Source organism: Bos indicus x Bos taurus, chromosome 16, assembly GCF_003369695.1.
Source record: "Bos indicus x Bos taurus breed Angus x Brahman F1 hybrid chromosome 16, Bos_hybrid_MaternalHap_v2.0, whole genome shotgun sequence".
NCBI lineage: Eukaryota > Metazoa > Chordata > Mammalia > Artiodactyla > Bovidae > Bos > Bos indicus x Bos taurus.
Genome location: NC_040091.1, coordinates 42,765,009 through 42,780,087, shown reverse-complemented (window position 1 = coordinate 42,780,087; position 15,079 = coordinate 42,765,009). Strand labels below are relative to the sequence as shown.

Genomic DNA, 15,079 nt, shown 5'->3' with positions numbered 1-15,079 from the left:
GAGAGATTATCTACGAAAGGACGATAGTTATATATCTCAGTGATGGAGGGCAGAGGACTATGGAATCAGTGTTAAGTGCTGAGAGAAAGTAACTGTCAGCTGGAAACTATGTATATTTGTGAAACTATCTTTTAAGAGCAGAGGAGAAATAAAGATATTTATAGATTTAAAAAACAAATGTGAACAACTGATGGTCTGCCACAAGAAGACCCCAAATTTTAACAGATGCATTTAAGAAGGAAAATGTGTATGGCTGATTCACTTTGCTGTGCAGTAGAAACTAATACAACATTGTAAAGCAACTATACTCTAACAAAAATTAATTTTTGAAAAAGCTACTAGGATATATTGTACAGCACGGGGAATACAGCAAATATTCTATAATAACTAAATGTAGTATAACTTTTAAAGCTTGGAAATCACTACATGGTACACCTGTAATTTACATAATACTATGTACCAACTATACTTCAAGAAAAAAAAAAAAAACAAACGTTTTTCTCAAAAAAAAAGGAAAATGAACTCAAGACTAATGTCTGAGATGCAGGGAGGAAAGATGAGTTAAGAAAAATAATAAATATGTGCTAAATCTGAACACTGATGGTTTAAGACAGTAATAACAGTGTATGAAATAATAGAGGGAGAGAGAAGTAAATAATCCGATCTTAACACACTAGCAACAGAATAGCAATAGCAGATAAAGTCAGAAGGGGAGTGATTGTCTACTTGGGAGAGGGGTAAAGTTAATGGCAAGCTCTTAGACTCTTGAGTTAAGAATAGTTCATGAAATTTCAAGAATAACCACTGAAGAAATAGAAAGAGTGTATTTTCAAACCAGTAAAGGGAAAATATGAAACAAGGTTGGGGAGGGGAGGGAATTTAAGTCAATTCAAAGAAAAGGAAGAAAGAAACACAAATTTTTAAAAAGAGGCAAACAGCACAAAATAAGATGGTTATAAAAGAAATGAAAATGTCAATAATCACCGTAAGTCACAATGAAAAGTCATAGGTTGGATTAAAAACAAAATAGAAGCTAGCTATCTTTTTGTTTACTGAAGGTATACCTGAAACACTAGCATGAAACTGAAAGAAAGGGGAAAATATACTAGGCAAATACTAAACAAAATAGGGATAAATGTATTAATAAATTAGACTTTAAGTTACAAAATATTATTAGAAGTAAGCACTATATAATGATAAATGTTTAGTTTACCAGCAGGATATAACAGTTCAAAACATTTATATATACTTAGTAATATAATAACATATAATAAAGCAAATCTTGATAGAACTAGAGGAAATTGACAAATACCTAATATAATGGGAGATTTTTAACATATCTCTTTCAGCCATCAGTAGAGCAAAGAGAATGAATAGCAGTAAGCATATGGACAAATTAAGTAACACAGCTAACAAGCTTGATCTAATGAAGGATACCGAGCTTTGCAATCTACAATTGGAGAATACACGTTTTTTTCTGATACCCATCAACCAGAAGGGTTCAGGAGTCAGAATCATATTGATAATGTTTTCTGATGTTAGGTTAGATAATTCATGTAGGGTGGGTTAAAAAAAATCATAAATCTGGAAATTAAAAAAAAAACAGCATGCTTCTAAATACAGGTCAAAGAAGAAATCATGATGGAAATCTGAACTGAACGATAACAAATATTATATACCATCATTTGTGTGTCACAGTTAATGGGGTCCTTGGAAGAGAATATAAAGAGAGATATATATATATATATATATATATATATATATATATATATATATAATACTAAAGAAGAAAAAAGAATATAAGTAAATACTTGGAATTAAACCCCATTTCTTGGAATATGTTTCCCTTGGATATGTGCATGGCTTGCTGCTGCTGCTAAGTCGCTTCAGTCGTGTCCAGCTCTATGCGACCCCTTAGACGGCAGCTCACCAGGCTCCCCTGTCCCTGGGATTCTCCAGGCAAGAACACTGGAGTGGGTTGCCATTTCCTTCTCCAATGCATGAAAGTGAAAAATGAAAGTGAAGTCGCTCAGTCGTGTCCGACTCTTAGTGACCCCATGGACTGCAGCCTACCAGGCTCCTCCGTCCATGGGATTTTCCAGGCAAGAGTACTGGAGTGGGGTGCCATTGCCGTCTCCGGTCCATGGCTTACCTCCTTCCTATTTTTGCCTAGGTAGTATTTCAATGAAGTGACCCCATTTAAATGGGAGAGCCCTGCCTTCTCAATTACCTTTTCCTTGCTATTTTTCCTTTAATTTTTATATAGCATTTATCATATACTCTGTGCTTTGCTTATTTTATTTATTATCTTTCTCCCTTTAACTGGAATGGAAGCTCCATGGCACAGGAAATTTTTTTGGTCTCTCGTCTGTTGGCATCTCAAATACTAGAACAGTGCCTGCCTAGGATGGGTACTCAGTAATGCTTGTTACTGAAAAAGAGAACTCTGTGAAAATGTAAATATGCAGGATGCAAATCAATTTGAAAATCTGGATAAAATCAGATTCCTCGAAGATCACAATTCTCCCAAAATTGACTTAGAAAGAAAGAGAGAATCTGAATAATGAAAAAAAAAGTTAAATCGAATCAGTATTTTACAGTTTTTCCCAAGAAAGCACCTTGCTTATATGATCTTGTGGGTACTCCCACCATCCCAACTTTGCACACATTTTTTAGATAATCTTTAAACTTGCCAAGTCCGTTTATGAGGCTCATACTACCTTCATATACAAAACCAGACAATACTGGTATCAAAGAAGAAAATTAATTACATAGTAATCAATAAAATTGGTAAAAATTGCATGGTTATAAACATATTTGCAAAAATCTGAAGATATTGGCAAATGAAATAGTGCATCACATAGAAAGTAGGTAAAACATCTCTGGGTCTGGGTGCCAGAATGGTGGTTACTGTGGGTTAGCATGGTTGTGATTGAAAGGGTCATGAGGGGGACCTTTGGGGTGCTGGAAATATTCTGTTGCTTGATCTGGGTGCTGATTACATTAGTATGTTTCCTTAGTGAAACTTTATTCAGCCAAACACATACCATCTGTGCACATTTCTGTATAGATAATTCCATTAAAAGATTAGTTTTAAAAAATAATATAGCATGACCAACTTAGGTTTATCTTAGGAATATAAGGGTGTTTTAACATGAGAAAGTCTATAAATATAATCCACCTCATTGTATATTAAATAGAAAAGCTCAATATTGATTCAAGATAAAAATCCTAGCAAACAGGAGATAGAAAGATACATCCTTAAACTGTAGGGCACAGACAGAGTTCACCAAGTATTCCACATGCTCCCCTGAATGTCCAGTCTCCTTTGCAGTTAGATTGGGGCTGAGTAACTAGGTCTGTCCCGTAGACTTGAAGTGACATGTGTCACCTTTGGGTGAAGGCAGTTGAGCCGATGTTCCTCCTCCATCCCTCTCTTTTCTTGCTCCAGTGACCTTGGAGGCTGTGTATTGCAGATGGCATAGATTAAAGATGGAGTAAGGATGCTTCACTCTCATCAGACTTTGCGTAAGCAAGAAATAAACCCTTATAGTGTTAAGCCTCTAAGATTGCAGAGTGTATGTGTTATTACACTGTAGCCTCTTATTCTGACTACCATAAAGGACATCTACTGAAATAACTACAACAACCCTCGTACTCAGTGGTGAGAAATTAGAAACATTCTCTTTCAAGTCAGAAATACGAGCACAGAAGACTGCTATTTCTGCTTCTGTTCAACGTGGGACCCTACCCAATGCAGTAATTGAAGTTAGGATTGTAGTGCAAGAAACGAAAGTTACTATTTGGAGATAAAATGATTATCAACCTAGGAAGTCCAATGCATAAGTAAACAAATAGCTTATGAGAGGTTTATATCTAAAATTAATTAACATTACTACGTACAAGCAACAAAAAATAAGAAATCTTAGTTTTTGAAAAGGTACCAGTCACAATTTTATTTTAAAATATATGGTGCCTAGAGATAAATTTACCAAAAGAAGTGAAAGACTTATGGAGAAAATTAGAAAAGTTTATTGAAAAAAAAACCTTAGATACTTGGAGAAACACCCTTGTCCAAGGATAGATCCATAGCATAAAGATGTCATTTCTACCCCATTTGATCTTTAGAGTCAGTAAAGCTCGAGTCAAAACCGCAACAGTATTTTATAGGAACCTGTCGAGATGATCATTAAGTATGTGTAGAAGAGTACAGGACCAAGAATGGCCAACACTCTTTTGAGGTAAAAGAACAAGGTGGAGGCATTGACCTAGCAGATACCAAGGCTTATTAGTGAAGTTGTAGTGAGTATGGCTTAGGGACAGACAGATTGTCTAATGGGGTGGAAATTAGTATCCAGAAAGAGACCTGCACACAGCTGGACATGGTATGACAACTGGACATATAACATAAATGATTTCATATTACTGTAAAAAGAATGGTCCTTTCAATAAATGATGCTAGGACAATTATTTAATGTGAGGAAAAGTAATATATGTACTTAACTAGATTTTGCAATCAGGCTCTGCTTGATTGTGTATCATTTAAATATAATATGTATAGAAAATTTGCTCTAATTTTTGTTTTTGAAAGTGAGCCTAAGGAAATGACCACTTGGGAAAAATACTTTCAGTAAGTATGATAGATGGAATGTTTATAGCCTAGTATATGAAGAGCTCTTAAAAATTATTGAGAAAAAAGACGAATCTTTATTATTTAACTTTCCTGACTGATCTTGATTGATATTTTAGAACTTTTCCTCAGGGAACTCCCTGGCGGTCCAGTGGTAGGGCTCGGTACTTCCACTGCTGAGAGCCTGGGTTCGATCCCTGGTTGGGGAAATAGGATCCTGCAAGCCTTGCGATACAGCCAAAAAAAAAAAAAAAACGATAACTTCCTCAGCCAGCAGCTATGATATTGGGGTGGGTTTATCAAAGGTAAAAGACTGATTTGTCTTTTATACTTAAAGCATGTCCCAGGTGGATGTGGATTCAGGAATCGAAAATATGGAGGTTGATGAAAATGACCGAAGAGAAAAAAGGAGCCTCAGCGATAAGGTTGGTAAGAGATGAAGGCCTTGCTTCTGTTTTTAGATACGGTTAATAACCATCCCAGGTGGCCCGGGGGTAAAGAATTCACCTGCCAATACAGGAGACACAAGAGACGTGGGTTCGATCCCTGGGTCGGAAATATCCCCTGGAGCAGGAAATGGCAACCTGCTCCGCTCTAGTATGGTTGCCTGGAAAATTCCATGGACAGAGGATCCTGGCGGGCTACAGACCATGGGGTCCCAAAGAGTTGGACATGATCCGATGACTAAGCACGTACTCATGTGCACAGTATAAATAAGCACTGCTTCATGTCTTGTATCTGTAAAAGTCTGTTAGAGAGGGCCATGCCAAACCAGCAGGTCCTATTTAGGTGATTTTTTTTTTTTTTCTTTTGAAAAAATATGGGTAGCCTTGATCACCCTTATTAGTGGAAGTATAGCTTAGTCCTTTCAACTAATAAAAGTCCTTCAGTTATCTTTGTTTCAGGTGCATTTTTTATCAGTAAATGATAGCAATGAACTTAGAGCTTATTTGAATTTTTTCTGTTGATTTTTAATTGCTTAAGCAAGTAAGTCATCATTCTGAGGAAGATGATCAGGAATTAAAGCAAGAATGAATGGAAACAGGAGGCTTTTTTATTTTGTTACCTTCTGAGCTTTAGTTCCCTATATTTAAAAAAAGACATTTTTGGTTTTTGTGTTTATGTATCACGGTATAGAACTTGCATAGATAATTGCAACCCTTTGTGTTTAGTAAGTTATTAGTGTTCAGCAGCATTATTAGAAGTTGGACTATAGCCTCTTAGTGATGCAGTGCTTTATTTTGTAGTGTTTGAATCTTACAAAGTTCTTTATAGATGTTATTTCTATCTGTGGTGAAAAATAGTGAGAAACATTAAAATCTGGAAAAATTTCTAGAGAAAAATCGGTTATATACCTAAAATGTCAACCTGATCTTTTAGCATTCAGAAAAGGAAATAAATGGGAATAATGGGAATAATAAATGGGAAATAAATGATGCATCCTTCATCACATGTCTTCCTTGGCAATTCCTGATACCAGTCCTGCTGTTTTGTATTCCCTGCCATATATTGTGTTATAAGCTCATGAGACCCACAGGTTATAACTTTGAAGTCATAGTAACAAGTTTATTTTTCCTTTAATCAGTGGGTGTATAGTTGTCTGCATTTCTAAAATATCCTTATTTGTAAATGAATTAAATCAGAATTAGGTATTTCTGTTAAAGCCTAACTCAAACCTCCTACTGCTTGAAATTAACCCCCAAATCTTCTTCCCTAAAAGGAGCCTTCATCAGGTTCTGAAGTGTCTGAAGAGCAGGCCTTACAGCTGGTCTGTAAGATTTTCCGTGTCTCCTGGAAGGACCGGGACAGGGATGTGATCTTCCTTTCTTCTCTTTCTGCACAGTTTAAGCAGAACCCAAAAGAAGGTAGGAATCGGGCTCAATTGTCTCAATTTCAGAGCCCTTCGTAGAAAAATAGAACATGAACTCTTTTGTCTTTCTCTCCTGTCGACATACCTTGTCTTGCTCTGTGGTTGTATTTCTGATTACAGGGATACTTCTTGATGAAGACTTTGCTGTTTGTCTACTTTCCACTTATGGATAAATTTTTTTTTTTAATGATTTCTCCAAAGGAAAACTGTGTATCAGTTAATAGTCTCCATTGTCTCAGGGCTGACGTTTTTTTCCTTTGCAATAAGAAGGTGCTTAGAGAGAGCATTAGAGCATCTTATACTCTGGGCAGGAGCATGCTGGGTGGTCTGCAGGTATCGTGAGAGGGTGACCGGTACCTTTTGTAAGTGCCTCCCGGGTCATGCGTAGACAGTGGAGTAAATGTGCTTGGTTAAATTGCTTTAGCAAACTAAAACACACTGATGTTTTGCAGTGTTTATAGGTTTCTATTTTAAGAGGCTATACTAAGCCACACTTAAAGTAATAAAACTTAGCAAGAGACCAGCATCGCAGGGCACTCTTCATTCTTCTCTATAGCAGTCTTCTAGACACTGGTTCCCAGCCTTTTTGATACCAGGGACTGGTTTCATGGGAGACAGTATTTCCACAGATGAAGTTGCGGGGATGGTTTTGGGACCATTCAAGCAAATTACATTTATTATGCTGCTGCTGATCTGACAAGAGGCAGGGCTAAGGTGGTAATGCGAGTGATGGGAATAGCTGTAAATACAGATGAAGCTTCACTCACTGTCTATTGCACACCCCCTGCTGTACAGCCCGGTTCCTAAGAGGCCACAGACCATATATCTGTCCGTGGTATGGGGACCCCTGCTTTGGAGTACAGCAAACGGAAGGGAAGTTCACTGGAGTCTTCTTTTGCATTTCACGTGAATACAGCCTCCTTGATGGTGGGTCTGTTTTGCTCCCCCATGTATTCACAGCGCCTCCACTTCATAATCCCTCAGTAGATATACTTTAAATGAGTGAATGAACTTCAAGGAGATTGCATTTCCTTTTCCCTGCTGCCTATCTTCCACGGCAAACAAAAAAAAATGTCTCTTGTATTCCAGGTAGATGGATAGTTTATTTCTGATTTTACTGGGTTCTTCTTCTTAATTGTGACTGTAGAATTGAGCTTAGCAATCATGAGTTTCAAAATCCTGCCACTTATTATTGTAAATCTTAAGATTCTCAAATCTGGTAATTTTTAGTAACAAATCAGGTAAGATTTACATGGGTTAGACATTTTATTTATTGAGTGATATTCAAAATGGGCTTTCCTGGTGGCTTAAGTGGTAAAGAACCCACCTGCCAATGCAGGAGACTCTGGTTCAATCCCTAGGTTGGGAAGATCCCCTGGAGAAGGAAATGGCAACCCATTCCAGCATTCTTGCCTGAGAAATCCCGTGGACAGAGGATCCTGGTGGGCTGCAGTCCATGGGGTCCTAAAAGAGTCAGACACAACTTAGTGACTGAATAACAACAAAAGACCTGTAACAATTAAGAGCTGCGAAGAATAAGGAGGAGGCTAGAGAACAGAATCTGCTCCAGAAAGGCAGGTGGCAACTCAATATTAGACCCTTCATAAAATGCTTTGAACTTTCTACTTCATATTTCCAGTGTGATAAACTAACCTCTGTAGTTGGGAGTAGCTTCTTTCTATGGTTAATATATATCAGCAGTGACTCTCATAGACTGGGCTCCAAATTTATTTTTTTTTTAATAAGCTTTCTGTTTGAAAACATTTTAGATTTACAGAAAAATTATAGAGGGAGTGCAGGTAGTTCCTATATACACATGACTCAGTTTTCCCTAATGTCAACATCTTCCATAATCATAGTATACTTGTCAGAACTAAGATATTACTGTTACTCCAGACCTTATTTGGATTTCCCCACATTTCCTACTGGCGGCTTTTATTACTCGAGAATCCAGTCCAAAATAGCACATTGCACATCTCGGGCTTATGCTGGCTTATTCAAGGACCGTGAGTATGAAGACCCATGTATAACCTCCTCTTTATTCTGCCTTTCCAACAGTGTTCTCTGATTTTAAGGACTTGATTGGCCAGATTTTAATGGAAGTGCTAATGATGTCTACTCAGACCAGAGATGAAAACCCGTTTGCAAGCCTGACAGCCACCTCCCAGCCAATTGCAGCGACAGCTCGGTCACCAGACAGAAACCTCATGCTGACCACCGGCTCCAACCCAGGAACGAGCCCCATGTTCTGCAACCTGGGTTCCTTCGGGGCCAGCTCTTTATCTAGGTCAGTGTGGTTCTTTCTGCACATCTCACTGGTGGTAAAATAGCCATGAAGTACGTAGGAGAAAGGAGCCTTCATTCAGGGGCCTGCATCATGCAGATTATGGCATGTCTTATGTTTGGGGGTGTGATTGACTCACTGAGGAGATCTGGTCTTTTCCAGATGGGTCTCTTTGACTTTCCATGGTTAGGCTGTTGGTAAATTAAATTTTAGAAACAAATAGCTGTATAGAGTATGTTCTTTGGAAAGAAAGCTTTCTCGTATTGTAAGTCTGGCTTCTAAATCAGCATGGCAGTTAGATTACAGTTATTTCGATGAGTCTCTAAAAGATCTGTATACTGGAATGCTTAGAGATATGAGGTTGTAATTATACAGTTCTTTAAAAACATGTTATTTTCCATTTTAGTTATTTATCTCAAGCGTTTCTTCAATTTTCTCTTCTTTCCTCCCTTTCTCAAATCATTTAGCCTCTATGAGACTAGCCCAGCTCCCAATACCAGTGTCTGGAGCTCTGTGCCAATGATGAGTCCGCCTCTGGCCTCCCCCTCCCGGGCAGCCAGCCAGGTGGCTGTGCCTCCCGCTTCTTCCCTCTGTCCGCCTGGCCCTGCGGGGACGCCTGCGGGAAGCCAGCCCTCGTCTCCGCGGTACCGGCCCTACACTGTCACCCACCCCTCGGGGTCTACATCTACTCCTGCCTCACGATCCTCGGGCACCTCCATCCTGTCTAGCTCCCCAGGCCTGTCCGCCCCGGCCAGTAGCCCTCAAGCCGTGCCCACCAGCTCCTCCCGACAGAGACCCCCTGGCACAGGACCACCTTTACTCTCCGCCTCCCCCGGTGGGAGTGCCCCCAGCAGACGGCCCTCCTCCCTAAGGAACTCTCCTAGGTATTTATTTACGCAGTAGGAGAGGCGGGTGTGTGTTTGCAGTGCAGGGAAAGGAGGTTAACACAGTTTGGAAGAACTGTCATGTGACGCTGACCTCAGTTACCTGTGTTTCTCTGTTTGGGGCTGTTAACCCATGTGTCTAATTAGTTGGGTAGGCTTGTGCCCCGAGTCCCTGCTCTGCCAGGGTTCTGTCACATCAGAAAGTATGGGTTGCTCAATTATGAGGCCCTTTCTTCGCCTCCACTTTTCCTCCTGAAAAATAAGAAGTCACTCAGTTTTCAAAATCAAGGGCACATATCATTCATCCTAACAGATGAATTTCGGAGACTGTGGCAGCTGATGTTTGAGAGCTGGGGCTCACAGAACCACTTTCCCACTTTGTGTACTGTTACCGATCATAGTTGAGATACAGCCAGACCAAGCGGTCGAGTGAGCAGATACCTTACCTCTGGCCAGTAGTCATGCCTTGACACTTTCTTCTCAGCCCCTTAAAAAGAAGCAGTACCCAAACTCCATTAATTCACTGCCCTCCTTCCCGTCAAGTGTTGCCTGGCCTTTATATAACTTAGGTGAATTATTTTTCTGCATATCAGTAGACAAAACTTGTAGCCTACGATTTAATTAAAAAGCCAGCGGTTGTAAAAGCTTTCCTCCTCCTCATTTTCCTTTGTTCCCTGATGACTTTTTTTGCTTTTGTTACGGTAGTATGTACGACAGTCCTTTCTCCTTCCTCTTCCTCGCACTTTCTGGGGACAGTAGTGACGAAGATGAAGAAGATGATGATGATGGTGATGATGGTGATGATGAAGGTGGTGGTGGTGGTGATGAGTTTTCTTGTGTCCAGTTTGGGTCCAGGTATCAGAGGAGTGGAGTCTTACCTCTGCATGTGCCTAGGTGCTTAGGAACTAACGTCTGTAAGTCCTAATTAGAGGCGTGCTCTGAATCCATACAGGGTAGAGTCAAAAGAGGTGCCCTGGTGAGTCCAGATGTGAGAAACTCCACATGTACTCAAGCATTAGGACCTTCTCATGAGGGTCAGGTGGCACATTTTCATAGTTGTTGCCTGGCAAGCTTGGAGAACAACTTAACGTATAATCATTTGTCAAGAACATGAACAACAGAGTAGACATCAAGTTCACCTACCCTAAGATCTAAAAGAAGACCCTTTATTTATTTTATTAGGAGAGTGTTCTTGCGGGCTACCAGATGTACGCAACATGTACTCTGGGAGGCGTGTTTTCTTCTGTACAGTTGCATGGATTGCTGCTTTTTAGGAATGGCACAGGGGCTGGGACTTGTGTATGTGTGTATGTGTCCCTCTCAGCTCACTCCAGGCCGCCTGTTGAAGAGCACATGGGGTCATATTCTCTCTTTTATAACTGTGATTCTGCTTTGACTTCTAATCTTTATTTTTTGGCTGTGCTGGGTCTTTGTTTGCTTCAGATCAGCTTTTCAGTAGTTGGCAGCAAATAGGGGCTGCTCTCTAGTTGCGATGCTCAGGCTTCTCACTGTGGTGGCTTCTCTTATTGCGGAGCACGGGCTCTAGGGCGAGAGGGCTTCAGTAGTTGCAGCTTCCAGGCTCTAGAGCACAGGCTTAATAGCGGTTGCACAGGGGCTTAGTTGCTGTTCAGCATGTGGGCTCTTCCTGGACCAGGGATTGAACCCATGTCACCTGCATTGGCAGGCGAATTCTTTACCATTGAACCACCAGGGAAGCACTCTTCACTGCTAATCTTAAATTTTGCTAATCAGTCACTTCGCTTCCCTGATCCCAGTGAAGCCAGACCCTGTTTGTTTAGACAGCCTAGCCTGAGGAATGGCTGCAGAGGCTAAAACAGAGCTCACAATATTGCTGAAGTTTCACCCCTGAAAACAGAGTGAAAAAGATGGCTTGGACCTTCTAGGTGACTTTGAGCAAAAAAATATAATAGCACCTTCTCGCTAAGCCTCTGACTCATCGTCTTACAATTTTGCTCTTAAATTGAAGTTTCCTCTGGACTGAGTTGGTATTTGTGCCCAGCAGTATTCAGAAATAACTCCAGGCTATAAATAGAGATGGTGGTAGGGGTGCGGTACACTGTATTCAACTCGACAGTGTTCAGGAGAATCATTAGAGAAGTCTATAAAGAGAGAGAGGGATATTGGCACAGGGTTGAATATTGATTCAGGAAGGTTAATATTTGTATTAGGTCGAATGTTGTATCACTATCTCTCAAGTAAATTTCCCAAAGGTAGAAGTGTCTTTTTCATGTAGATGACTCAACAGTAAAAAATACACCTGCAGTGCAAGAGTTGCAGGAGCCTTGGATTCGATACTTGGGTCAGGGAGATCCCTGAAGGAGGAGATGGCAGCCCACTCCAGTATTCTTGCCTGGGAAATCCCATGGACAGAGGAGCCTGGTGGGTTACAGTCCATGGGGCTGCAGAGTCAGACACGACTGAGCATGCGTGCACAGACATCTTCTCCCATGATCATACTAGTGCAGCAGCCATCCTTGTTAGGAGTCAATTCCTATACATGGTAAAAGTGCTTTGTTTTCTGTTTTACTGTAAGTTATCTGTGGGGGAAATACTGTCTCTCCCTTGCTTATTTAATTCCAGCTTTCTCTAACAAAGATATCAGATTACATGGTGCTTTATCTAATTCCTCTCTAGACTTCTAACATCCAGCCTTGTCTCAGATCTAGATTTGACACCTACAAGGAGAAACAAAACTTACTTACTGATTATGTACTCATAGCTGCAAATAGTTGTTGAGCATCACGTCCCAGGTGCTCTGTCAGCTGTGTGCATATGTTATTCCTCTTATCCTCACAGCAGGGCCTCTAGTTACTGCAAGGAAATGTGGGCAGGTTCAGGAAGGTTGTTGTTCAGTCGCTCAGTCATGCCCGACTCTTTGTGACCCCATGGAGTGCAGCACGCCAGGCCTCCCTGTTCTTTACCATCTCCCAGAGCTTGCTCAAACTCATGTCCATTGAGTCAGTGATGCCATCCAACCATCTCATCCTCTGTCACTCCCTTCTCCTACTACCATCAGTCTTTCCCAGCGTTAGGATCTTTTCCAGTGAGTCAGCTCTTCACATCAGATGGCCAAAGTATTGGAGCTTCAGCTTCAGCAATAACCTTCAATGAGGTTAGTCTTATAACTAGAAGAAGGCAGAGCTGGAGTCCAGATCTCACATGCCACCCAGCATACCAAGTTGCCTCTGACTTCTCCGTGTTTGCCCAGTAGGACTTGGATTATTCTCATTTCTTAGCAGTTATTTCACTGCCCAGAGTTTATACATGTATTCTTTTCCTTGGCAAGAAAGTGCCAACATTTTCCTTCTTAATTACAAAATTTCACTCCAGTTGGTTGGCAGGTACTTTGCTGGCTGTTAAAATGAAATCTCATCTGTCCAGGTTTTAGAAATTATAAATTCTGAATAGACATCAAAAAGGATGTAAAAGGACAGGGCGTAATCATACTTAACACATGAAACAAACAGAGAAGAACGTGAGGATGCACGTAGGGTCAGAACCAAGAAGTAGCAAAAAAATTCTTAATAATTTGGGTGATCAGCAAAGAGCTTTTTCTTTCCCCCTGTCTAATTGATCTTCTCAGAATTTTATTTACTAGGAAGTAAGCAATTTTAACACCTTCTTCTCACCCAGTAGGGTCAGTGCTGTAGAAGCAGCTGTCAACAGGGATTGTATTGGTCTCCCCTTCTGCTGGCCCAGTGGGGTCAAGGGCTTGTATATCTTTTGAGAGGTAGTTGGGACATTCAGTCCTGTATTAATTATTTATAGTGGTGATGATAAGGATTAATAAAAGAAAAACAACATTCCTTCTGGAATGTTTCATAGTACTCTGAAAAAAGCTATATGAGTTATAAGGAGCTACTTCTTGAAGGAATGAAAATAAGTGAAATGAGAGTTGTCTTGTAATAAAGATAACAGAGGAAAAAAGAAGATAAAGTAATTATTCTGAGGAAACGTTTTCTTATTGTTTCCTAGGAAGTTGATGACTAGAAAGACATTTTTCTTTTGTTTATTGGGATTCTTTTTTCATTGCTTAGATATTTCAGTGAAGGAGATTAGATCTTGAACATCATGAGCCTGTGTGAATAGAAAAAGAGTAAACTAGCAAATGGACACAACTGAGTGACTAAGCACAAACTACCAAACAGTGAAAAATATTGATATTTCTCCTCTTATTTCTACTGGTCGTAAGTCAGAATCTTTCCACACGTCTGCCCTCCAGCCTCCAGTGATTTCCCTTCTCCCACAGGGTTAGACCTAAAGCCTAAGACCCTACATCTCCTGTGTATACACACACACACACACATCTCCTGTGTGTACAGACACACACACTCTTCCTGCCTCTCTCTGATATCTATACTCATTTCTTCATAGCACTTCTATATTATTATTTTAAAAACTGTCTCCCCTCAGGGGACTTCCCTGGCAGTCCAGTCTTGGCCTTACAATGCAGGGGTATAAGTTTGATCTCTGGTCAGGGAGCTAAGATGCCACATGCCTTGGGACCAAAAAACCAAAACATAAAACAGAAGCAGTGTTGTAACAAACTCAGTAAAGACTTTTTAAACAAATGTCTACATTATAGAGGATGTAGTTGCCACATGAACAAGGTCTTGATCTGTTTCATCAAGGTGCTGCCCCCACGACCTTCAACAATGCAGACATTTGTTCAGGGGATTTACATTGCTTATCCCTGCCCAGCGCTCCCTTTCCTTGCATTGAGAAAATATGCCATTCCAAAGTCTGCGTCTAAAAAAGAAAATAGGGAGTGATTATTCCCATCACAGAAGGAAAGGAACTGCCACAGAATCCTTTTAGGAAACTAGGTTTTTTGGTACATTTAAAATGAGATTCAGTTTGCACAGATCTCATGCATATATAAATCTCCAGATATATTTTCCTTGTGTTTTCAGAAGGATTCCACTGTATTTACATCATGTGAAGTAATTATTCAGTTGGATTGTTGATGTAGTTATCAGAAAATGGTTCCTGTATTCTCCCAGAAGGAGGTATAATTTTCTAGATACTCTTAGAACTTAAACATGACAGATTTCCAGTGTCATATTCCACATGTCATAGTTGTAAAGGCATCATGAATTTTGTAGCAACATTTTTAGAGAAAAAATGAAATAACTGGTTTATTTTATTTTATTTTATTTTTAAACTTTACAAAATTGTATTAGTTTTGCCAAATATCAAAATGAATCCGCCACAGGTATACATGTGTTCCCCATCCTGAACCCTCCTCCCTCCTCCCTCCCCATACCATCCTCTGGGTTAAAACATTTTTTAAAAATGTCTATTGATAGCATAAATTTAATGTGTTTAAACTGTACACACCTTTTTCCTTCAGGATCACATTTAGAACCTGAGTTCAGTTCTCTGAATTC

At 40.0% G+C, this 15,079-nt stretch overlaps 1 protein-coding gene across 2 annotated transcripts in view; it reads left to right on the top strand.

The window, feature by feature from the left end:
* The window catches only part of UBE4B (ubiquitination factor E4B), a 122,782-nt gene that overhangs the window by 54,959 nt on the left and 52,744 nt on the right, over positions 1-15,079 (top strand). Inside the window, exons 4-8 of one of the 2 annotated variants that reach the window (XM_027564949.1) lie at positions 4,968-5,055; positions 6,351-6,495; positions 8,559-8,787; positions 9,252-9,668; positions 10,374-10,523. In XM_027564949.1, the coding sequence (XP_027420750.1) occupies positions 4,968-5,055; positions 6,351-6,495; positions 8,559-8,787; positions 9,252-9,668; positions 10,374-10,523 (1,029 nt within the window). The remainder of the gene's footprint in view (positions 1-4,967; positions 5,056-6,350; positions 6,496-8,558; positions 8,788-9,251; positions 9,669-10,373; positions 10,524-15,079) is intronic. The other variant, XM_027564950.1, reaches the window with a different exon arrangement.